General features: G+C 40.7%; 1 protein-coding gene across 4 annotated transcripts in view; it reads left to right on the top strand.

Annotated features, from left to right (window-relative positions):
• The first annotated feature begins 473 nt into the window (after positions 1 to 473).
• Positions 474 to 26,071, top strand: part of FAM114A1 (family with sequence similarity 114 member A1) — a 55,893-nt gene continuing 30,295 nt past the window's right edge. For 2 of the 4 annotated variants that reach the window (XM_065877742.1, XM_065877746.1), the window contains exons 1-5: positions 474 to 813; positions 5,897 to 5,904; positions 10,788 to 10,875; positions 23,642 to 23,755; positions 23,874 to 23,980. In XM_065877742.1, coding sequence (XP_065733814.1) covers positions 474 to 813; positions 5,897 to 5,904; positions 10,788 to 10,875; positions 23,642 to 23,755; positions 23,874 to 23,980 — 657 coding nt within the window. Of the gene's footprint in view, positions 822 to 5,896; positions 5,905 to 10,787; positions 10,876 to 23,641; positions 23,756 to 23,873; positions 23,981 to 26,071 lie in introns of all 4 variants that reach the window. The other 2 variants (XM_065877745.1, XM_065877743.1) reach the window with 2 other exon arrangements.

Raw genomic sequence — 26,071 nt, 5'->3', positions numbered from 1 at the left:
GAGTCGCTGAGGGGAGAATGGTTTCCTTGACTTTTTCAGCTTCTAGTGGCCACCAGTGTACCTTGGCTTGTGGCCCCTTCCTTCATCTTCAGAATGCATCACTCCAATCTCTGCTTCTATCATCACATCACCATTTCCTCTTTGTAGTCAAATCTCCCTCTGCCTCTCTCTGATAAGGACACTTGTGATTTCATTTAGGGCTCACCCAGATAATCCAAGCTTCTTCATTTAATCATATCTTCAAAGTCCTTTTGGCCATATAAGGTAACATTCACAGCTCCCAAGGATTATGACATGGATATTTTGGGGGGCCATTATTCAGCCTACCCCAAGGTTACATAAACTTTCTTCTTGGTAGAAGAAAGGTTACCCCCACCAGATTTAACTTAACTATTCAGGGCTTTGAATTAACGTTTAACAATTCGGATTAAAGCATAAGGTGTTTGTTTGTAATCATGTTGACAGATATTAAAATGTCTGATGATGGCGACGATACCTTAGCCACTGGAGACAAAGCAGAAATCACCAACATGCCCGATAGTGATACCTTACCCAAAGATGCAGAAGCGCACTGTGATTCAGCTACGATTTCAAATGAGCTAACGCCAGCTGACCCCAGAGGAGATGTACATGAAAATGCGGCTGTTCAGGGTGCAGAGACTGCTGACACTGGACTCACTGAGCAGCCCAAAGACCCCGGTCCCGTGGAGCACCCCCGCAATGGAGAAGTGACTGAGGATACCCTTGTTGAATGCATTGACTCCGTCAGCCTCGAGGCAGAACTTGGATCTGAAATACCCCTGAAAGAGCAGAGTAATCCGGTAGGAGTGGTTCACTTGACTCAGTTCAACCTAAGTTCTTACTGATACTACCATGGCCATAGATTTGTGCCAGGCTCTGTGGGTAGGGATTAAGAGTTCAGTATATACTGTGACATTACCTCTGTCGTCAAAGATGTGTTGTGTGGTGAGAAAAGGCATATATGAGAGTAATTGGTCATTATAATATTTGCATTTTGATAATTGTTTTATTATTAATAATAACAATCACCAATTATTGGGCACATCCTGTGTGCCAGGCACTCTGCTAGCTACTCTATATGTTATGTAATTCACTCTATACAACAGTTCTTTGAGGTTTTAAGCTGGATATTATTGACCTCAAGTTATAGACGAGGCAACCAGCCTCAGAGATATTGAGCAACCCAGTAAGATTAAGCTACTCAGTAGTAAATGGAAGATATTGTAATATTGAACGTAATGAGTCCAAATTATTAATGAACCTGATTCCACCCTAAACAAGTCAATGTTTCTTTAACATCACTCAAATTTTAATACATGTTTACAAATCTACCATGAAGATCTTAAACATTCAGATCACTCATTTATTATCACATACCGCCGTCCAGGGGACCAGAGGCAGAGCACATTCATGCTTCCCTTCAGTGCCTGCACCTGTCTCTCTGGGAGATAAGCCAGGCCAGTGTCTCCCAGGTGGTACCTGGTTCCACATCAGTATGACCATCAAGCTGGGTTTTCCTGACACCTTCCCTTCCATCCATGTGGGGACTGGAAAGGGTGGGGAGGCCCTGTCCTCCAATCCTCCCTTCTAGAAGGATGCTATGGTATAGGGGAAATGAGAGTCTTCCCTCTGCCAGGCCCAGCCCTGCTCTCCTGGTGTGTACCACACAGATCACCGCCTTGAGGCGACTCTGCTGCAAGCAGTGAGGGACGGGAACGAAGCAGGGGGTCGGGGGGCCTGGGTTTCCATCCTCCGTCTATCGTTAACTTTGTTAGTTTGAGCAGGACACCTAATTTCTCTGTGCTTCAGTTTTTCCTCTGTAAAATGAGGACTTTGCACACGAAGACCACGAGGTATCCTTCCAAGTAATGTTTTGTGATTCTTTTATTCAGAATCAAGCTTCTTAGCCACAGTTTCCTCAAAGCGGCTCTTAGAATTATTCTAAGATGAGATGAGCTTCCTCAGGGAAGAGGCGGGGTTCCCATCACTGGAGATGTTTAAACAAAAGCAAACAATCATTCTGCAGGAACGTCATGGAAGGCATTTGAGGACCAGATGGGAGTTTGTATCAGATATGTAAACATACGTGTAAAATTTTGTTTACAAGTTCCATGATATCACAGACCCTTTAAAGCCATCCATGGACCCCCCTGAGGGAACTCCTAGACCAGAGGGTCTCGACCCTAGCTGAACATTTCAACCACTGAGAGAGCTTTAAGAAATAATGATGCCAGGATGTATATTAGCCTGAATTCTCCAGAGAAACAGAACCAATAGGATATACCCTATTCTTGTATTTACCTATATGCCTGACTCTGGAACCTGGGTTCCCTCCATGCTGTCTTTCTATTGGGGGGCCATTGGTTCCCAATTGTTATTGTAAGTGCTACTATTGATACATATTAAGAAACTGTGTCTTAGCCACACCATTCCGACCGAAGACGACTTAAAGAAACTACAAAAGCTCCACTGATTCAAAATACGTGAGCTCATGAAGGCTAGATTATACATTCCAATTTCAGACTTCTAAAAGTTATAACAAGATTGCTAATAAAGATAGCATAAAAAAGGTCAGTATGCTCCTACACATCCATCTTCCTAAATTTTGAGCAAATCGAATGAATCCTGCTCTTGCAAGCACTTTATAAACCTCCTTAGTGCTACAGGGAGAGAGCCAACTGGCAGACAGATACTCCCCTCCTCTCCCAGCACCACTGATAGCTTTCAAGGACTTTGAAAAGGTGAGCATTTCCTCATAATGAAGCATCACAAAAGTACCTGGATGGAAATACAAATATTGGCCACAGAGTTGGGGCCATGGCTCTGCATGTATGTGCGTGGCATTGCATCAGGAGCTCAGATAGAAATGGGGTGTAGGAGGAATTCTTGTGAGTATATTGGTTCTAAGAAGGCAGAAAGCTGATATGGGTGGCTGGAAGGGCCTTGAAGGGAAGGGATATATCTCTTTCACCCAGGTTCCATTTAAACCCTTCTAAATAGGTACAAATATAGTCTCCTTTAAATAATTACCAGAAAAGGGGGTTCTGCTATCTCTCGTGGCAGCCTATCCTTGTATCTTAGGTTAATATAGAAGAATTCAGTTTTGCGCTTCGTCTTCAAGCATTGTTCGTTTGCTGTTTTATTTGCTGTTTGTTGGACACTTATTAGAAGTCCTTTTGCAGTGATGAAAACAACCATTTTTCTGTTGATCCAGCAGATAATGAATTCTACAAAAAATCTTCAGTGAAAAGTTCATTTACAAGTTGGCTGATTGGATCTTGAACACAGATACCCTGAGGGATGTCAAGTCCTATAGGCGTAGTCAAGCTCCAAAACCTATCTGATTCCAAGTGTATCTGAGCCTAAAAGAATCTTATCACCTTTAAAAAACGTTTCTAAGGGAAAATGCCTGCTTAAAAAAAACCTGGCAGAATAGTCTTTGAAGAAGTAAACTTATATAATCTGGGACACACTAGATTTTGTGATAATGGGTTTAAATGTATATATTTTTCTACAAGTGGTCTGAGTTCCCTTAAAACCCACATTATTAGCTTCACCTTTGCCTGAGCCAGCATGGGGGCCATAACTTGGCAGGTAGGGCGGTGTGACAAGGAGGGGGCCTGGGGCCAGCGGTTCTGCCAGCTACTCAGCTGGCACCTCTACCTTGAAGGATCACACCGTTCACAGTTGATGCACTCAGAGAAGCTATTTCTGTCTTCAGGGCCCCTTTCTCATCCATTCTGATGTACAGACTCAGAAGCCATTGAGTTAAGGCTTCCTTCAGGACTCCACTCTACAACATCCATAAGAGATGGTCCCCAGCCTCACTTGAACTTTGAAGGTTGTACTAGATCCTTTAAGGCCTCAGCCGGCCTCAGGATACATGAGTTATGCCCCAGAATCTGAGTAGTACAACTATCTTCAGGACGCCTACCATCTAGATGGGTAAGGCAGTGTTGCATAAAAGCAACTGTAGCATGTCTTATAGTACTAGATAGGACAGGCACAAGGTAGCCTTAGATAGAACACTCAAATCAATCTTAAGGAGTCAGTGAAGTCCTCAGCCTCCATTCAGACATGTTTGTCTTGAGTGCTAGCCTGGAGCGACATTTATTCCCAGAGATCTTGTAGGACCTTATTATATACTAGTCTATCAGCCCCTAAAAGATCTAATCTAGATAAAATTTCTCTAAATTCTTAGCACCAAGAAATATTTCCCAGAGTAAAAAAAATTTCATCCCTACTGTCCTACACCAGTGCATAAGACCAATTATGAAGAAGGTAAAGAACGCAATGTTACAACTAAAAGTACTCTCAAAGGAAAACATAGACTACCACTCAATAGTTCTGTCCCTGGAAAAGGAAAAGCAGGGTGTTTAAGAGCAATAAAATTGCTATCAACAGAGACAAAGATGAGAGAACATAGGCCAAGACATGCTGATGATAGATTTTTGCTTCTTAAATGAGTGAGTAGAGTTTGCTCCAATTCTGTTGGAGTATTTCTCCTTTTAAGCCTCTCTCCATCATGGCACCTGATTTTGACTTGGGCAATCAGGTGGATGCTGTTGCCTTATGGCTATATTGGGCAGTGCGTCCTAAATCTGGTGGTATATTAGAATTACCTGGGAAGCTTGTTAGAAATTCAGATTCTCAGGGTAGAAACCCTGAGAGATTCTTTTTTAAAAATGTATTTACTTTATTTATTTATTTTTGGCAGTGTTGTGTCTTCGTTGCTGCGCACGGGCTTTCTCTAGTTGCGGTGAGCGGGGGCTACTCTTCATTGCGGTGTGTGGGCTTCTCATTGCAGTGGCTTCTCTTGTTGCAGAGCACGGGCTCTAGAGCGCAGGCTTAGTAGCTGTGGTGCACGGGCTTAGTTGCTCCACGGCATGTGGGATCTTCCCGGACCAGGGCAGGAACCCGTGTCCCCTGCATTGGCAGGCGGATTCTTAACCACTGTGCCACCAGGGAAACCTGCTGAGAGAATTTTGTTTTGTTTTTGCGGTACACGGGCCTCTCACCGTTGTGGCCTCTCCCATTGCGGAGCACAGGCTCCGGCCACACAGGCTCAGCGGCCACGGCCCATGGGCCCAGCCGCTCCGCGACATGCGGGATCCTCCCGGACCAGGGCACGAACCCGTGTCCCCTGCATCGGCAGGCGGACTCTCAACCACTGCGCCACCAGGGAAGCCCGAGAGATTCTTACTCAAAAGATCACAGTAGAAGCCAAGACTCTGTATTTTTAATAAGTTCCCCCAGATAATACTCTTGCAGTCAGTCTGTGGACCCGTGTTTGGGAACCACTAATATGGGAATCGTGTAAAATTGAGAAGATGGTGAGTTCCATATTGAACATGAGATGAGACATCCAAGTGAAGATATTTTGTGGGCAGTTGGTTATAGTGGTCTGGAGCCCAGGGGATAGAGAGAGATTTGGAGGCCAGCAGCAACTGGATGTTATTTAAGTAATGGGAGTGGGTAAGATTGCCCAGGTGTTATATATAAATAAAGAACAGAGGCCAAGGACCTGGCCCTGAAGTCTCCTGTCTCTAAGCCACTTTGGTCATGGACCGCTCTTTGATAAGTTGTGATTGCCAACAAAGTTCATTCTATAAATGAAATCAAATCTCAAATCACATTATACTACACTGACATTTTAAAATTAAACATTAATTAACAAGAAAGTTAAAGATAGCTTGTGAGAACTCATGTAGGCTTGAGAATGTGCCATTGTTTTGGACTTTTAGGTGCTTTGACCACTACCCTGCGTGAAAGGTGCATTCAACACAAATGTCTAGAATTCTAGGGGCAGGGGTTTCTTCCCTTATACCTGGCATCAAGAAACCAGAATTCTCCAGAGTTCAGAGATGGATAGAAGATCATTTAGTACAAGGAAAAACCCTTTCTTGCACCCTATTCATGTAAAGGTAGGAAGAGGCTCTAAAATATATTTAACCATCTACAAGTGTTTAATACCTTTAATTTCACCATCGAGAACCCCTTTCAGATATTTAAAATGCTAGTCAACAGTCCACCATGTTTACCAGTTAAAGCCCATTTCTGTAATTCAGTATGCTAATTAGCAAAGCATCATACGTTAACACAAATGCAAATAATAGAAGTGTTCATTATAGCTGCCTTTGGGGTATGGCTTTCCTGATTAGGATGCCAGCTGACCACCTGGACTGTGTGTATTTTATTGGAATGCTGGAAGCAGTTGGGTTGTATCTTAATCTAAGGAGCTTCCATAATATCACAATATGCATGTGGAAACTTTCTAAAGTAAACTGAAATCATCATAATAAGGGATGGACAAAAAAAGCAAGAATCAAAAGATAGGTCATGAAAGCCATGAGAATAGAGTCTTTTAAGAATTGAAAAGTGCTTACGCTTCTGATGCTACTGAGAGGTCAAGAAATAAAATGACTAAAATGAGTCCATGGCTTTGACAATGAGGAAGCCATTGTGATCTTGGTGAGAATGGTTTCATGAAATAGTGACCATGGGAGAGTCACCATGGTGGGTAGAGGAGTGGAGGGGGTGGATACAGAAGGCAGGCATCTTTTTTAAGAGTTGAAGAAGAGGAAGCCAGAGAAGTTCGAAAGAAACATTTTGTCATCGTGATTTTCATTTGCTGCTTTTAAGATGGAGGAATCGTGCACATCATTAAATGTGGGAAGCAGCCAGGGAGAAAAGTTGAAAAACCAGGAAAAAAGGGAGAACCAACCTTCCCAGGCCCAGAGGAGTTCAGATGGAGGTGATAATGATAACTAAGAGGAAGATATCATTTCCGTTATGATAGAAGGGGAGGAAGTAATTGTGACTGGGGGTGCAGTAAAGTTAGATTTGTATTGAGATAGGTTTTTGATGTAGGCCAGTGTATGTTTTGTCCATAAGAAAAAGCTACTCAGACTTTTAATTTGGTTTAAACAATTAGTGTTCAATATATTAAGGTTACAGATTCACAATGTCAATTCTCCCTAGTATTTACATTCATCTCACAAATCTTACTCTATTTAGAAGCCTAACATAATTGAGCAGTCACTTTCAAGGGACTTTTGATTAATGCTTGGTCCTTTTTGCCAACTTAAACACTGTCAAATATTTTTAAACTACATCTGTAAACTTAATATACTTTTTAAGTACCTCATTTATCTACTTAAACAAAATCTTGCTGAGTACTTAAAAATTGTTGTAAATCTTAAATTTATAGAGTAGACTAAGCAACCCCTTAGGTGGCATAACATTATGCATAAACTTAGGAAGATTTCAACTTAAAAATCAGAAGTCTAATAATTCAATTATTCATTTTAAATTGATTTTCAAAAAATTGTCACTCTAATCAGTCAAATTCCTTAAACATCAGTAGTATAGAAAAGACCAGATATGCACAAAATGATTACTAGCATATTTCATGCTTTAAACCTTTCCATATTTGATGTTAAATCTTCCTAGAGTTGAGTGATGCATACTCACCAAGGAACAAGATTACCTGGGAATAACTGAGGCCATTTTCAAGCAAATATTTCGACAGAGCTGCAGGCCTCCAGAGTAATTTACATCCTCCCAAATGTCACACTGAGCCATTTTTAGAACAGCTGTGTCACAAATTACAAAACTTAAAAAGGCTTTGGTCTCATAACTCCTACTGTCCACATCCCAAGACCAAAGTTATACACAGTATCTGATTCTTGATCTACTCAAGGAAATAGGACAACCAGGTTGGTCTTTATCCTTTAAGAGAGGTACATATATCTTCTATCTAAATGCTGAAGGCCTTTGAATTTGATGGAATTCTAAGATTTGTACATATTTTTCTATCTAATGATAAGTTTGAACTTGATAGCCTAAAAATAAATAAATGTCTTTTATGTTTAAAGAACTTCGAACTTGATAGAATCTTGCACTCTTTCATGTTCTTAGGACCACACAACAGTTATAGATGTTTAAATGATCTCCAGTTGAGTTTTGGAGATCCCTCTTGATCAAACCAAGTCTGATTTGCTGTTACAATATGCGGTCACTCTTCTGTGAGTTTATGAGGAAGGGACAGGAAGTTGAGAGAGTTCTTATCTGATGGCTTCTGTTTTCTCTGTAAATTAGGATGTGAAGTTCTCTGGTAAAGGAGGTGGGGGTTACATGGGTGAGGGTGAGAAAAAAGCTTTAAAATATCCATATATGAAAATGGGAGATCTGAGTAGATCCGTGCTGCCTAATTTATAGTCTCATAAGCATGTGACATTAAAGCTATTTAAAGTGGAAACAATACTCAAGATGAGATATATTTATAATTCATGTCAAACATTTAGTTTTTGTGGTTTTATATTAAATGTGCACATTTAGTTATTTGAGTATTTGCCGTTGATAACAAATATTCTTTTTAGCTGATCAGGAGGTCACAGCTCAATGTCAAAGGAGCTTTATTAATAAAGCAGTTGAAGTAGTCACACTGCAAAAAGTTCTAGACCCATTTAACATTAATTTCCACTTGCTAGTCAATTACCAGCTGTCACGGCATATTACGTATTGTAAATTTGAGTCAGAAGCTGTCACCCCTAAGTGTATTAACTCTCCCTAATCACATAGGTATAGATTGGTCCCATGAAAGAACTATATTAATCACCAACTTACATATGTCTTCATGATGGTATAAAATTACCACTGGCTTCATTGCTGAAGTGAAGTAAATCAATGTAGACACCAAAAATGAAAGCAGACTGTCATGAATCTTGAGTATTTCCATTCATGTTAACAAGCTTCTCATTGTTTCCAAACAGAAAAATAATGTCAGCCAACTTTCAAAACTTTTTGCTTCTTAGTGTTAAAAATGTAGTTACTTATTATTATTATTACTAGTTAACATTTCTGGAGTATTTATTATGTGCTAGGCACTATGCTTACAGCTTTATGTGAATTATTTCTTTTAACTTTCACAATAACCCTGTGAGGTTATTGGTTCTTATACTTATGGTTGCATTTTTGTAATGAGTTAGTGATAGCTAAAAGACTTGAGTAACTAACATGTCCAAGTGGCAGAGCCTGGAGTCAAACCCAAGCAATTTAATTCCGTAACCTTTACTCTTGACCAGTAGTCTATGCTGATGGATGATGTTTGATATTTACCAGGTGAATCACTTAGGAATGCATTTGGGTGCAAGTAACTAAAACCCAACATATATTAGCTTACAAAATAGCAATTAATTTTTTCTCACTTAACAGAAAGAATGGAGATATGCAACAACTCACATTTGTTTAGTAGCTTAGCAGTACCAGGACCAGTGACTCTGTGATTCCCTGGCCTTTCCCTCATGGCAGCAAAAATGGCTGCTTCAGTTTCAAGCAAAAGGTCCACATTCAGGGCAGGAAAAAAGGAGAGGGGAGAGTCAGCACCAGACAAAACCGTGTAATTTATCATGAAAGCAAAGTCTTTCCCATTTATATCTCATTTGTCAAAACTGTTTCACATGGCCACCCTTATCTGCAAGAGTGGAAGATAAGAGTGGAAGACTGCATGCCTAAGGAAGTTGGGGATGATGATGGACCAGCCTTGAGTCAAAAGTTATAGAATCTACAAACTCTGTAGGAATTTTTCATTTCCTTCTTAACTTCTTCCTTTCTTTTCTTGGAGTGAAAGAGCTGTTATTCTTCATCTCCTAATGTGTTCTTGCCTCATTTTCTATAATGCATTCCTGGATATTAAGGGAAAGTTGTGGTTCCACCGAGTCAGGATGCATTGGTTGCAAGTAACAGAAACTAAGCACACCTAAGAAAATGGATGAATTTCAGTCATTTATTTAACAACTAAATTTATTAAGCACTCATTATACGCCATGAATTCTATGCTCTGTGGACATGACAGTGAACAAAACATTAAAAGAGAGAGAAACAGTGTGCTGGAATCTCATAAAACCCAAAAGTAGGAATGCAGTAGGGCCTTGAAGAGGGACGGGAAGCAGAGGCTGAGAAGCTCTCTGGAATCCAAACAGCTTCTCTGAGCATATCTCAGAGAAGATTCTGTTCACTATGCTTTCTCTTAATTCTTAGTCTGCATGGTGGGTAGAATATGGTCACCCCACATTGTCTGAGTTTTTATCTTCTATTCAAGCTGAACCAGAATCTCTCAGTCCCAATCAAAATACCTAGGAAAAAGAATTTGAATCAAGTGAGCCCAGGGACAGTGAGAGATATAGTTACAGGGGTCGTTGTGAGTGGAGTGGACACCTTGAAAGTTGTCTACCTCAAAAGGCTTCCTGTTGCTATTTGCCATCTCCAAGCTTATTGACGCTTTTCTAGACACTTTGCCTACTACCATCCATGCCAAAGCTCCCTCCTACCACTCCAGATTTTTGAAAGTTAACTCTCCCTTGAAGAGCACATTATTTTAGTTCTGTAAAAACTGCATGAGTCAAGGTTGTTTTGGAGTTTTAACAAATCACTGTGTACCCTAAAATATTAAATCTTCCCCTTCCCTCCACAGCTCTATCCCTGTCTTCCAGATAGTGGGAGATTTGGGTCTTAGTTGACATCAAATTCCCTTCTCACTTCAAGCTAGGCCCTCAGAAGCTGACACCACTACAAACCAATTTGGTTCCAAAGTACACATTGCAATGTAGACTGGTATATTTTATGGCCCTTATAAACTATAAGCCAATGAGATATGGTTGTTGGTGATTTTTTTTTAACCTTCTCTTTGTTTCAAATGAATGGGTGTTTTTCCATTCAGGGATAAATGAAATTGCTGACCTTGTGGGTAATCTGGTTTTTTGCAGGCCGTGGATTCCTCTCCACGTGGAGGGGGCTGGGCAGGCTGGGGCTCCTGGGGCAAATCTCTGCTCTCATCAGCATCTGCCACAGTAGGTAAGCATTACACATTGCGTTTGAATGGATAAAGTTCAGGAGCCAAATAGGATATGACATTTTGATCATACCATGTACTGATAGAGTTTAACATTAGCTCATGACATAATAAGAGCAAATTGTTTTTAGTGTTTGCTGTTCTAATTGCTTCCTGTGTATTAATATATTTATTCTTCAAAAACCCTATGAGGAGGCACTCTTATTTTCTCCATTTTGGAGGTAAGGAAGCTGAATCACAGAGAGGTTAAACATTATCCAAAGTCAGGAGTGGCTGAATTGGGCTTTGAACCACACAGTATGGCTTTTAACCATTATATTGTATTGCATCTTAGAATATAAGATTTAGCCTTTTATAATATATCCTTAATGCTTTGTGTTTATCATCCCGCTTGAACATTTTAAAATATATAAATAGCCTACTCCCTAAAAGGATTTGAGGTATCTCAATAAAAGGCATTCATCACAGGGTATTAAAATACAAATACAAAAAGAAATATGCAGGTAGGGAGGAGATATATATCAAGGATAATATAATTGAACGTTGACATTAACTCTGAGATTCTTGGCTACCAGTAGATTATCTATCTCACTGAGTGATAAAACAAGACTTAGTTTATTTAGATAAATTTATTTTCCTTGTATTAAACATTTGAAGAAATGTCCCGTATTGGCTCGTATACAAAGAGAAAATATAACGGACAATGTCTTCATCAGTGAAGGTTTGTCAAAATATTCTTCATGTGACCATTTCTTATATCCACTCTTCATGAAAACTGAAGGTACAACATAAACGTGTCTATGATAATGTAGCCGTAGCATTTCATCTTGAGGGTAGAGAGTGAAGAGCAGGACAGGGGAAGTCACAGGTAACACAGCTTGCAGATCATCTAACTCAGGTGTTCTCAAGGTATCTCTGTGGCATGAGGATCTTGTGATGGGCCATGAATTGGTCCAATTCACTGTTACTCCTAAAACCAGCAGGGCTGAGGTCTTTGACCCCACTCTAATGGACCATGGTTCCAAACAGTTGAAGGGCCAGATACCTAATCTGATAGAACTTAGACTCCCTGGAAGAATGGACAGATTGCATTCTCCTAATTCCATGTCTGTCAAGTATCAGGAGAGCTCTGGCAAGAAGTAGATGGTGGTCAAATAAATGTTGCCCTCTGCATGAGAGCCTGGAAAGCAAATTTTTTTCTATTGCTAATTGAAAGGCCAGGTATGCCATGAATATTACACATGCAGATGGAAAAATTAATCAGATTAAAGTAGAAGAGCCTGTTTTGTTTTTTGAACAGGACAGAGTCTTTTCATAAGAGTGAGGACAGGAACCTGAAGGCATCCTACTTCCTAGGGAAAATGTTTGAGCTTTTAGTGGCTCTCAAATGGATCTTGCCACTGGCAACACTCAGGATTGCCAGCTTTCTGAACCAAAATTAAAAATGTGCAGTCTAAAAGTTTTTGACGTTGTGATAAGTCATGGAACAGTAAATTATATGGTCACCAAATTATACGGCTCTCCTCATGGTTCATGTCATAACACAGTACAGTGTTTTGGGTGCTTCCAGTTATAATGGTGTCCAGAACTGCCCTGGCTTATAATGAACTTGGTGCTTCAGAAGGTTCTATTATAGACAAAGGATTTACTTTCTCGTTAAAAATTTAAATATAAGCTCCTTCCACGGTAAAGACAGCTATCAGCTGCCCTGTGGGTGTCATGTGCAGGTGTTTTTGGTACACTTACAGGTGCACTCACCTATGACTGCTTTGCTCCTCGTAGGTCTGACTCTTTGCTATTGTTTCTTATCAGTCAGCGACTGCACCTCACCATTTGACCTTGGGCTTTGCTGGACCTTTATAAAGTTTTCCATCCATCAACTGGCGGCTTGCCTGTTGAATTTACTGTCCATTATCTTTTTCAGTGTCCTGTTGTAATCTGACCTTTGCACATATACAGCCTAGTGCAGCCTTCATCCGGTGGACTGTGCTCCAAGACCTCTAGGTTTTGTTACCTGATTCAGGTATAACCAGTAGATGATGCTGGCTTTACTGCTTAAAAATCAGGCTGTGACTCCATGAATTCCTGATCCATAGAAACTGTGAGATAATCACTGTATGTTGTTTTAAGCCTCCACATATGTGGTAATTTGTTACACAGCAATAGAAGTGAATACAAGAGGGTCTACTTGAACTTCATTCTGATATTTGATGGGGCAATGTGTGACTGTCCGCTCATCTCAGAGGAACCCTGTCTCCACCAACCATAAAAGGGAAATGGCAGTAGTGATGGCACAATGATCCTGCTGGTCCACAGGCAGTTATCTCCCCAGGTTCTTCTGGATCAGTTACTGCACAGAGCCAGGTGAGAAGCACCACAAGTTTTAAGTGGTTGCAACATTAACAAGACACAACATTTATTCGAGGTGCCTTAGGGAAACCTCAAGAGTAACCCCAAACCCAAGCACAGGCTAAAGATTAAGACACTGACTTGAGGTCAAATTAAAAGATGAGTGCCTACCAGTATGGGCTGGGACCTGCCATGGGTTCTCTGCTTAGTGACTTGCCAGGCTGAAATCAAGGTGTCAGCTAGCTGCATTGTCATCTGACATTCAGGGTCAGTTTCAAGGTTATTCAAGTTGTTGGCAGAATTAGTTCCTTGCGGTTGTAGGGCTGACACCCCTGTTTTCTTGCTGGTTATTGGCCAGGGTCACTCAACTCCTAGAGGCTGCCCTCTGGTCCTTTTTCAAAGCCAGCAGGATAATTTCTCCCATGCTTCAAATCTCTCCCTTTAGGAAGGGCCCAAGTCCCTTTTAAAGCCCACCTGATTAGTTCAGGCTCATCCAGGATCTCTCTTTTGATTAACTCAAATTCAACTGATTAATGACCTTAATTACTTCTGAAAAGTCCCTTCACCTTTACTGTATAATGTAACCTAATCATGGGAATGAATCCCATCATATTCACAATCCTGTCCACACTCAAAGTGGGGGGATTGGGCTTCCCTGGTGGCGCAGTGGTTGAGAGTCCGCCTGCCGATGCAGGGGACACAGGTTCGTGCCCCGGTCTGGGAGGATCCCATATGCCGCGGAGCGGCTGGGCTCATGAGCCATGGCCGCTGAGCCTGCGCGTCTGGAGCCTGTGCTCCGCAACAGGAGAGGCCACAACAGTGAGAGGCCCGCATACCACAAAAAAAAAAAAAAAAAGTGGGGGGATTGCATGTTGTATATATGCCAGGGTTGAGAATCTTGGGGTGATCTTTCAATTCTCCCTAACAGACCTCCCTTTTCCGTTTGAAAACCTCATCAGTTATACCACCAATGCCAGAAACTTAGTATTTTTTAAGGGCTCTGGCTACATGTTGGAATTTTTTTTTTCAGGAGAAGGAAGGATTTATTATTACTTGCAGTAAGTAAGGAGAACACCAGGGATCCTTCCCAAAGCACTATCTCCCTGATATATGTTGGAAGTTTGAAAAGCATTTTAATCTTGGCATTTTTCTCTTATTTGCACCCACAATGACCAAAGGGCACATGAGGGAGAGCAAAGAAAGTTTGAAATATTGATACTCATTCTAAGAATCCCTTTGGAAAAATTGGAGCTATCTTTAGAGATGTAGAGACTAAATATGTTCATCACCGCTGGTCATCACAACCCCAATAAATGCAATAACAAGATAGCTGAATGCCATCCCTAAGTTGTTCTCCAGGTACATTTTGGAGATTTTTGGTCAGGATGGGCTTTAACTTTACAAAGTAATAGTAGCTAAACTAATAGCAGTATATACTTGAAAACGAGATAAGTATTTTGGTGGACCTGATAGAGAACTAAAACTTGAAGCATAAGGGGAGGCTTAGGTTCCAAGGCTGGAAACAGGCAGTGGTGGTGATTGGGAATTTGACTCCCAAAACATAACAGGGATCACAAGTGTCCCACAAATGGTGAAGTGTCACAGCCAGGCTCACAGCCTGAAATAGACGGTTAGAATAGGGTTCAACCACCTGTTTACAGAAGATTGAAAAAGTTATGGGCACCGTCCTGGGTTGTGGTCTATCTTGAGCTACTATCTTTGGATTGAGAGAGGCAAGCAAGGCAGACCTTCCATTATGTACAGGCAAATAATATCCATCCAGGGCTTTGCAGCATTAACAGTTTATTATCACAGGGTGAAAAAACTTATTGGAAAACAGAGCACTCACAGCAGCAGACAAGCTCTTGAAGGTTTATAAGTTGCCTGTGGAAAGTAAAGAAAATAACCATATATTCTATTGCAATTAATTCCTACTCAGAAACCTCATGTTACCCCCGGGGTAATTCCAGTTGCAGATGGAATTCTATGCAAGACAGCATCTATAACAAAACTCAGAGCTGTCAATTGAGCACTAGAAACAGAAACCAATACTTCTTACAGTTGTTAAAAAACTGCAGTCACAATCATTAGAACTGTTTAGAGTTGGCAGGAGAGTAACTGGAGAATGGAAAGATTTAGAAGATGATTCTGTCCTGGAAAGAACACTGTATCAGAAGTCATAAGACCTGAGACCCGGTCCCAACTGCTACTAGCTTGTGATCACAAAGAATTGTCACTACCTAGCTACACTATGCACTGAACCTCTCCAGATTCAGCTCCTTACTTGGGAGAGTATGGGTGGAAGAACTTGAGAAATTCTAAGATTCCCTCCAACTTCCAGAATATGATGATTCCATAGTTTGTGGCTGTATATAGCAGGAGAAAGATGTTTGTAACCACTGTGCTAAGTAGAAAAATATAGAAAATTGATTGACTTTTTGCTACACTGTATTTTTATATTTTATCTTTTGCCTCACTACTTTGAGCCCCAAGGTTAAGGGAAAATGAGAAAAAGCAACCTTTCCAATGCTTATATAAAATCCAACATTTCTCAACCAACAATTGTTTTTGGAGAGGCCATATCTCCTGCATTAGTTTCGTTGACAGCCATGCTATTATCACATTCTAAGAAGACGTGATCAGCTGCCATTCATGCCTTTGGACAAGTTCATAAGATACAATGAAAACGGTTGTTATTTAAGATCCAGGAAGAAACTTGAGTGGGAAAGGAAAATGTAAAAAAAAAGAAAAAGCAATTTTGATGATAATTTCAAAGTACTGTTGTGAGAACCAGATGTGATTTCCCACAAGCACCTTAGAGACCTGACTTAATCATAGAATATATTGCTAAGTTAAGTGATGGACCAGTAATCAAAATGAAAGTCAACAATGCTGAGATATATACAAATATACCAAGGTAAAAATTCTATAGTAGAATAGATCAACTTATTTCCAGATACTACAAATGACCTACATGTTTATTTAAAATTCTAGTTTTGACAGTTTTATGAGTCTCAACACCTTGTATAAGAGTACCTGAGGAGGGGGAGGGAGATCTGATCTGCATATTTACCTTTTCAGAGTTACCATTGTTCTCCTTCCCCATTCTCTCCTGAGTTACACAATTTTTTCCTTCAGCACATTTTAATGAAAGTCTTCTACCAGCACTGTCAGAAATAATGACAATGTCTTTTTATCACAGAGAACGGCAAACTTGTCAGAATGATACTACAGTAAGAACTCTTAACTAGGTATTTCAGTATCAATATCACATGGGTTTATTTTTGAAGGTGGCACTGCTGATGATGTGAAAATTCTCAAGGATCATTGATACAAAAGATAATAGGATTAATGCTTGGAGTTTGTTCACAATCCTTTACAATCTATGAATAAGTTAATGAATTCCTATGTGATGGCAAGGCAAACACTCTGAGTTCAGAAACTCTTCTTGTCAGTTTTGAACCTAAAGAGAAGTGAGTATCTGATTACAGAGTGGGCATCAACCATCATTACGGAGAGAGGAGACTTTTCCAAAAGGAAGGTTGATTGGCTGCAGGTTCTGCTGCCCTGAAGTTGGCTTTAGTTGAGCACAGCAACACCATCTACGTGTTTTTCTAGATAACTACTGCTCACAACTATAATATCTTGAATTCATTGATAGTAGAGTCTGAAATGCAGCCAATATTTTTATTTTTATTTATTTATTTATTTTAACCTCTTTATTGGAGTATAATTGCTTTACAATGGTGTGTTAGTTTCTGCTGTATAACAAAGTGAATCAGCTATACATATACATATATCCCCATATCTCCTCCTTCTTGTGTCTCCCTCCCTCCCACCCTCCCTATCCCACCCCCCTAGGTGGTCACAAAGCACGGAGCTGATCTCCCTGTGCTATGCAGCTGCTTCCCACTAGCTATCGGTTTTACAGCCAATATTTTTAAATTGTTCTATTTCTCAAAAATTCACCCAAAGAAGAGTAGAAATTGGCACAACCTTCAGAAGAGCAATTAACACTATCTATAAAATTTTAAATGCATGTGTCCCCTGTCTAGCAGTTCCACTGTTGATTCTTTGCAAAATTTCATTCATGTATATGTCCAAAGATGTTCAATATGGAATTCACTCAGCAAATACATATCTTACCAGGCCCTATTCTAGGCACCTGAGGTAAAGCAGTGAGTAAACAAGATGAAGACCTTGTAGTAGAGTTTACAGACTCGTGGAAGGATGCAGACAATAAACAATACACATCCAGCAATCCCACTCCTGGGCATATACCCAGAAAAAAACCATAATTCGAAAGGATACATGCACCCCAATGTTCATTGCAGCACTATTTACAATAGCCAAGACATGGAAGGAACCTAAATGTCTATTGACAGAGGAATGGATAAAGAAGATGTGGTATATATTTATATAATGGAATATTACTCAGCCATGAAAGAGAATGGAATAATGTCATTTGCAGCAACATGGATGGACCTAGAGATTATCATACTAAGTGAAGTAAGTCAGACAAAACAAATATCTTATGATAGCACTCATATGTGGAATCTAATTTTTAAAAAGGCCGAAACAAATGAACTTGTTTGCAAAACAGAAACAGACTTACAGATATCAAAAACAACTTATGGTTACCAAAGGGGAAATGTTGCGGGGAGGGATAAAGCAGGAGCTTGGGATGAACGTACACACGCTACTATATATAAGATAGATAACCAACAAGGACCTACTGTATAGCACAGGGAACTCTATTCAGTGTCCTGGGATAACCTATAGGAGAAAAGAATCTAAAAAAGAATGATTATGTGCATATTTAGAACTGAATCACTTTGCTGTACACCTGAAACTAACACAACATTGTAAATCAACTATACTCCAAAAAAATTAAAATTTTAAAAAATTAAACAATACACATAATGAGTAGGAAGATTATAGAGAGGGTTATAAAGTGTTAAGTCTATGAAAAATATAAGGTAGTGTCAGGAGTACAGGTTAAGCTTTTAAAAAGGGTGGTGTGGGGTAGATCTTAATGAAATGGTATTTGAGCAGAGACCTGAAAAAGAGCTGAGGGAGTTCACCAGGCATATATGAGAAACTGGAAACAACCCAAGTATCCATCCACAGAGAATGTTAAACATGACAGAGCCATTCAGTGGAATTCTGATTCTATGCAACCATTAAAAAGAATGAGGTAGATCAGTGTCCTAGGTCGGATGCCCGGGGAGAAACTGAGGCAGGTATGAGTGTCCTGGAGTTTTATTAGGAAGGACCCTCAGGAGCAAGCCTTGCAAGAACTGGGCTGCAATGCAGTTGCGTCAGAGGTCACAGCCCATCCCATAGGGAGCTTGGGGGTTGGGATGACCCTTCAGAGCTGTCCCAGGGCATAAGGCACAGGACCAGGCTTTTGTATCACCAACTTCCCCACTGACCAGTCATTACAGTACAGTCTTGAAGGAGCCAATTCCCTTTGGTGAAGGGCATTTCAAAGGGAGGCGTTTAGCTTAGAGCTAGCCGTCAGCAGGGGTGAAGGAGCATTGGGATCCCAGGCAGCACACACAGCCTCCACCACCATCTACACATGCTGAGACCTCCACTGTATATGGTGAAGCCGGGTCCAAGACACTTATATGTAGGGATGTGCTTTTCAGAACTTTTCCCTGAAAGGAATCAACAAGAAACAAATCAGACTTGTTATCCTTAGAAGGAAATGGGGGGTAGGGGGTGGGGTTGGAAGGAAGGCAGGGCCCCTTTAAGTCTTTTAAGAGCCCCCTCCTTTTGGAAGTCCCTCTCATATCACAACAAATATAATAAAATGCACCCACATCCCTCATTAAATATATAATTTATATATAACTGTGGAAGAGTTGAATTTACTTGAACTATAGTTGACCAAGTATTACATTTTTGAATACATTTAAGTAAATATTATTTAATTTCTAATTTGCAAATTTTCTTTTTTTGTCTTTTAGAACCAATACTTCTTTTCAGGTCTTAAATCATTCCATAGGCCCCTGTAAGCTCATAGACTGTATTGACTGTTAGGTCAATAGGTGCTGTTTAAGGAGAAAGAGGCTGGCCCACCTTCTGTTGTCTATGTTCCTATACTCTGATTTTGCTAATATTATAAATGTTTATTTTTACTTATTTATTTAATTTTACATTTTTTATCACTTTAATTAAAAGTTTTATTTTGAAAAATATTCAGACTTACAGAAGAAATGTTATAATGAACTCTCACAGTACCTTGATATAGATTAACCTAATAAATGTTTATTTTTAGAAATCAACCAGATATATCAGAGAAATGAGATTATGGGATTTTTTTTAAGTTTCTTTTCTCTATATCCACCTTTTAAAAAGAAAAAGAGAGAAATGAAATGAAAAAGAAGGAAATGTTATATTAAAGATTAAAGCAACCTAAAAGGGGAGAACCCTCTGAACAAGTTAGCTGCTGCCCTCCTGGGGGGTCCTTTATCATAAGGGACCAGCAGAAATTACCCATAAGGCTACCCAGTCATCCAGGGTGCTGTGTAGAACTACTGTTGCTCCCCTAAGTTACCACTTGGTCAGAGAGACCCTCCCACCAACAACAGATTATTTTCATCCTCCAGAGAGAGGGGAGACCTCCCTTCAATGGGGTTTTGATCTTCTGCGAGGTTGGCAAAAAAATTTTGAGAAAAAATTAAACTGGAGGTAGAAGACAGCACCACACAGTGTCTTGGGATCCATGCCTGTACAGCACAGGGATGATCCTAAAAACATTAAGCTGTACCAACCTAAGGCACAGCTGGGAGGGCCAGGGTTAGAGGAAGGTTTCACTGCAGGGGTGACCTTCACCTGGCTGTTTGGTCAAGGTAAGGCAACTCAAGCTAATTTTAACATAAACCAATATTTTAAAGATGAGGAAGCTCCTGATTAAGTATCTGATCTCCAAGGAGTTAAGGAAATGGGACTAAAATGACATTTAATCAACTACAAACGGCATGTAAGACTTTCTTAACATAACATAGTGATTGAGCAAGTGAGTTTTAGAGTCAGAAATACGGAGTTCAAATCCTGCCTCTGCCACTTATTGGTTTGGGGACCTTCAGCAAGTAATTTCATATCACCAGGTCTCAGTTTTCTCAATCGTGAAATGGGCATAATAGTATCTCTTACTTCATAATGAAAAAATTAAATAAGATAATTTACTACACTGAAAATATTTAGTCCAGTGCCTGGGACATAGTAAGTGCTCAATAATGTTGACCAGTACCAAGGGTTTCACATATTTCTTCTCAGTGACCTTATAAAACCCTGGGAGGTAGATGTTATAAACGTCCTTTCAGAGAAGACACAGCAGCAGAGACTCAGAAAGGTCACCAAGACCACATGGCTAATAACTGATGGAACCAAAATTCCTCCACAAGACTCCTGACTCCTAAGTTTAGGGTATTTTCCACTAGAGTATGGATGATAAATTAAACACCAGCCAATCATTTAACATTTGTTTTTAAATGATACAGTATCACGGCATGTATTACTTTCTTTGCAGTACTCACCTTTTTACTGCAGTAAGTCAAAGAGTAGAGGATATTCCGTCTTTAGAACGATAGAATTTGGATGGGTTCATTTCTTGGGGATACTTAGGGTTCATGATGACATGTGAAGAAATGAATCCATGAACTACACTCTGTAGTACTATTCATATTGGTTGTTTTTCTCTGTTATTGGTAGAACAAAATCAGTATCTCTGAGAATGAATCGCTCTCAGTCAAAAGGTAGCAGTGGCTCCATATTATTACTTCCTTGTCTGGGCACTAGATGTCACACTAAGTAAAATTTTAGAAGTTATTCTTCAAAGTAGGGTGTGGCATAGAGTCTAAACCTTAGCTATGAAAAACCATAGCTTTATATTTCTAGTAGAATGTAGTTAAAGATGTACTTTCACTAACAAAAGAACTCAGAAAAAAGAACTGTTAATTAGAGAATATAATTGGAGGAATCTTAAATATGTGCAAATCCTTGTACATCCATTATACCTCAATAGTGTGTGTGTGTGTATGTATATGTGTGTGTATGTGTGTGTGTGTGTGTGTGTGTGTGTGTGTGTAGGTGGAATAGCAGCCTATTGTCATGTCTGTTAAAAAGACACATTCTACTTATTATACACATAAAATGGTATTTCCTTCCAGAAACAAAGCAATTTTTCTAGAGGCAGGTAATGCATACATATCCATAGTCGTTTGTGAGAAGCTGAGATGGTGAGAAGCTGTTCTTCCCCGGGAAAAGATTCAGACATGGCTCTAACCTGCAAAGGGATGGAGAAGGTGAAAGAGGAGGTAATGACAGTGAAGTTCATTAAACCCTGAATGGTCTCAGGGAAGGATATGGAATCATCTCTCTTGTACAGTTTACACAAAGAAGATATAGCAGATGCCTACCAGCCTTCTGAAACTCATTTATCCCTTGATTTTAGCTCTCAGAAATCTAAATGAGAATCATGGATGGAGATTTGGATGTACATTATTTTCTTTTTGAAAATATTTGTGCTTTTAAAGGATGTCGAGGAATATGAGCTCAGTATATAATAAAGTTAGATAATTATATCCCATAATTTACATGTGTTACTGAAACTCCAGTGAGTTTCAATTGAAACGCTTTGAATTAATTGGAAGCTAGAGAGAATCAAGTCTTACTTTTAGCAGTTATAGTGCATCTTTTTAAAAAGTAACTCAATAAGGCTTCCCTGGTGGTGCAGTGGTTGAGAGTCTGCCTGCCGATGCAGGGGACACGGGTTCGTGCCCCAGTCCAGGAAGATCCCACGTGCCATGGAGCGGCTAGGCCCGTGAGCCATGGCTGCTGAGCCTGCGCGTCCAGAGCCTGTGCTCTGCAACGGGAGAGGCCACAACAGTGAGGGGCCCGCGTACCGCAAAAAAACAAAACAAAACAAACAAACAAAAAGTAACTCAATAATGAATTTGGACTGTGTCTAATGATCTACACATGAATATAGTCATATGTTTCTGTATGTAATTAATGTTGTAAACATTGTAAATATTGTTTCCTAAGTTTCAGTGTTTTCTAGATAGTGTATAATAACAGGTGATTTCCACTGGATATAATTAGTCCTCTCTCAGTTTGGCAAATTTCGGTGCGGTGATTAAGTTAAGACCCCTCTGATAAGCAAGCTTACGATTGATGAAATATGACTCTTTGGGTTTGGGGTTCATCCATGTCTTTCTCTTATTCAGGAGATGGACGGTCAGTCATTTGAGTGGTGCCCTCTACAACTAGGTGGTTCTCTTTGGCTCTCAAATCCTGCTGTGACTTGGGCCTTTTGCCCCCAGCTATTAATATTGCTGCTGCCTTGGGTTTTAACAACCTGAGGTTGCCTAGGGTCCTGAGGGAATCTTTCATTTTTCTCCCCGAGCACTAAGGGGGAGGGGAGTGCTGTGAAGATGGCAGCCCAGGCTGCTTCTCCAAGAATTCAAACAGCCACTTAAGACATCACTAGACTATTAGTTTTCTAAGGAGAAAAAAATGGCTCCAAAATGTAGACAAAGCTATTTCTCTGTCAAGCTAAAGTTTGTTTGTGTGTATGTGTCAGTGGCAGGGCGGGGGTAGTGGATGAGAAGGTCAGCTCTGTATTCACTAAACAGTTATTGATATTGAATGCACACTGTGCTGGGCTCCAGGGAATTATAGGGATTGTCCCGGCTCAGATAGAGTAAAATCAGTGCCCCTCATCCTGGCTGACTATTCTTACATCTTGTGTTTGGACTGTTACTGCTTAAGATAACTATCAGAGCTGTTGAGTGCCCTTTCTGGTTTTCCCACTGGCTTACCTTTGGATCCTGACATGTCATCTCCAGACCCTGCTCTCACACATACAGACTGTACTAAAGGAATGACTGACACTTTGTTAAGGCTCAGCTGATTTCTATTCAACAAGTAGTAATTGAGTACCTACAATAGGATAGGCCTACAAGGAATCAAAAAATGAATGACACATACCTGCCTTGAGAAGCTTAGAAAAGAGGAAAGAGGTTAAGACAGGGATACCATTCACATAATATCTTGGGTTGGAAACCCCAGGTTGCTAGTTAGATAGTGTGAGAAGTAAGAGGGACTAATAAAGCATCTGGGAGCCCTGTCCATGCTTATTTGCTCCTCGCAACAACACAGTGGAGAAATTGAGTCACAGAGAGGTGGTAACTTCTCAGAAGTCACCCATCTGGGTGATGGTGAAACTGAGCTCGAACTGGAACCCACATCTGAGAGCTTGCAAAGTCTGTGCTGTTAATCACCACGTTCTCTCACAGTCGGGATATACACCTACAGCTTACAAGAAGAGCTCTGGGAGATGAGCTATGGAACCTGCAGACCGTGGGCTTCTATTGTATCTATGAGCCATATTTTATTTCCTGACAGGTCATGGGTTGACAGCGGTCAAGGAAAAAGCAGGGGCCACCCTCCGGATTCATAGTGTGAATTCTGCCTCTTCCGAAGGGGCCCAACCTGATACTGCAAATGAAATCCCTCAAAGTGAGTGGTGCATTTATTTGGGGATTTCTTGGACTTGGGTTGATTACACCACGTGCACAAATAGAGTTCCAAGTTCATATCAGCAAAACGAACTCTGAAAGGGTGTTTTTCTCTTTAGTAGCAGTTGCAGCCGCAGATCAGAGGCCTGCAGAAAGCCCACCCACTTCTCCTTCATCGGGGTCTCGGGGCATGCTGTCAGCCATCACCAATGCGGTTCAGAACACAGTGAGTCCTTAGCTGCTTCCTCTGTTTTCCCTGAGGTCTGCCAGTGCCTTTTTTTGATATTTCTATTTACCAGTGACCTAGATACATCAGAGAAAAGATGGTCTTGCTCATAACTTTGGATTATGATTTTGTTATGCTTTCTCCCACGGAGTAGGCGTGACCTTGGAACCAAAATGATAAGAACAAAATGAAATATATTTTATGTTTAAAAGAAGGGAGCTGCTTAGAAGGAACATTTTTCAGTCTGATATAACAGTGTCCTTTCCAATGGCTGCAAGGACAGCCTCTGCTTGCGGGGAGAGAGGGCTCTTTCTTAGAGCTGGTTTTCTGAGATGCTCTATGTTTCTTAACCTTCAATTTGAAAAATTATAAAGTGATTCAGGTATGTATATATATATATATATATATATATATATATATATACCAGTAAAGAATCAGGAACATTCCCCAACATGTTACTAAAGTGTTTCCAGATAACTAAGACCAACATTCTTCCTCCATCCCTACCTCCCAATTCTCACTCTCCTCTTTCCTTGAATAGCCCTAATACACATCCCTCCTTCCCAGGCCCCTTCCTTTTAAAGAAGCTTAAGAAGCTTGTTATTGACAACAAAACACTAATGAATAATGAAAAAAGGGGGATGCACCCCAACTGAGATAAGGCAGTTAGCTGGTCTTCAGGATCAGAAGGAAAAGGTTTACTTTCTGCTATGTGAAACCAAATAACTAGTTTTTTAAGAAATATGGCTCACATCCAATTTATTCATTCATTCATTTTTAAAAAAAAAGGTAATTAGCTTTCATTATATCCCAAGAGCTATGCTAGATGCTGGGCATAAGCTGAAAGAGGGCATAACATCCTGGAAGGTGGAGGCAACTTAACAGTTGTCAAATGCAATGCTGTATGGGAAGAAGAGGGGGCTGTGGACACACATATGGGGGTGTCTTAGCCAGACTTCAGGTCAGGGTATGCCAGAAATAGGAAATGACTGTTCCTTTCCTTGATACTTGAGGTCCTCTAGACTAAGCAGGGAGAAGGGGGATCAGCAAGTATGTTTTAGGAGTCGGATAGCAGTACAAGTCCAGTGTGCCCACGGCAGGTGTGCGGGGAAGGTTGTAGGGCTGGGGATGGGACAGAGCACTTTCATTACCTCTGGCATAAGAAGTGAATTCATGGGGACTTCCCTGTTGGTCTAGTGGCTAAGACTGCACGCTCCCAACGCAAGGGAAGAGAGTTTGATCCCTGGTCAGGGAACTAAGATCCCACATGCCTCATGCTACAAAGGCACGTCCAAAAAAAAAAAAGAAAAAGAAAAGAAAAAAAAAAAGAGGAAGTAAATCCATGGTCTCCCTGAGCTACGAGGCAGGGCCCTCTGAGTTTGTTCTCAGCATCCTCACATTCCTTTCTGTGTGCTCTCCAACCTTCCGGTTCTCCCTTTTCCCAAGCTCCAGACACCCCCGCACCAAGTCTGCCCTTACTCAAAGTCCCTTCATCCTTCCTTCTCCCATCTTATTCTCTACTGAAGTAATCCCTCATAGGATGTTAGGAGAAAGTAAATCAAATTATGCAAAAGTGTGAATTGCTGATATCCCCTAGTCCTCCCAAAATAGGTGCATTTAAAAATCTATTTTGGGGCTTCCCTGGTGGCGCAGTGGTTGAGAGTCCGCCTGCCGATGCGGGGGACGCGGGTTCGTGTCCCGGTCCGGGAAGATCCCACATGCTGCGGAGCGGCTGGGCCCGTGAGCCATGGCCGCTGAGCCTGCGCGTCCGGAGCTTGTGCTCCGCAACGGGAGAGGCCACAACAGTGAGAGGCCCACGTACCGCCAAAAAAAAAATAAAATCTGTTTTGTAGTGTGATTATTGATTGGCTCCCAAATCGGAAAACAGTCTAAATGTCCAAGATGGTGATGACTAATAAAGCGTATTAGTGAAATCAAATATTGCTGTTGAAATGATAATTATGAAAATGGATAATGCATATAAAGAATAATGTAGGGCTTCCCTGGTGGCGCAGTGGTTGAGAGTCCGCCTGCTGATGCAGGGGACACGGGTTCGTGCCCCGGTCCGGGAGGATCCCACATGCCGCGGAG

The sequence above is a fragment of the Phocoena phocoena genome, chromosome 5 (genome assembly GCF_963924675.1).
Source record: "Phocoena phocoena chromosome 5, mPhoPho1.1, whole genome shotgun sequence".
Lineage (NCBI taxonomy): Eukaryota > Metazoa > Chordata > Mammalia > Artiodactyla > Phocoenidae > Phocoena > Phocoena phocoena.
Note: the sequence above shows the minus strand (reverse complement) of the source record. Positions and strands in the feature narration are given on the sequence as shown.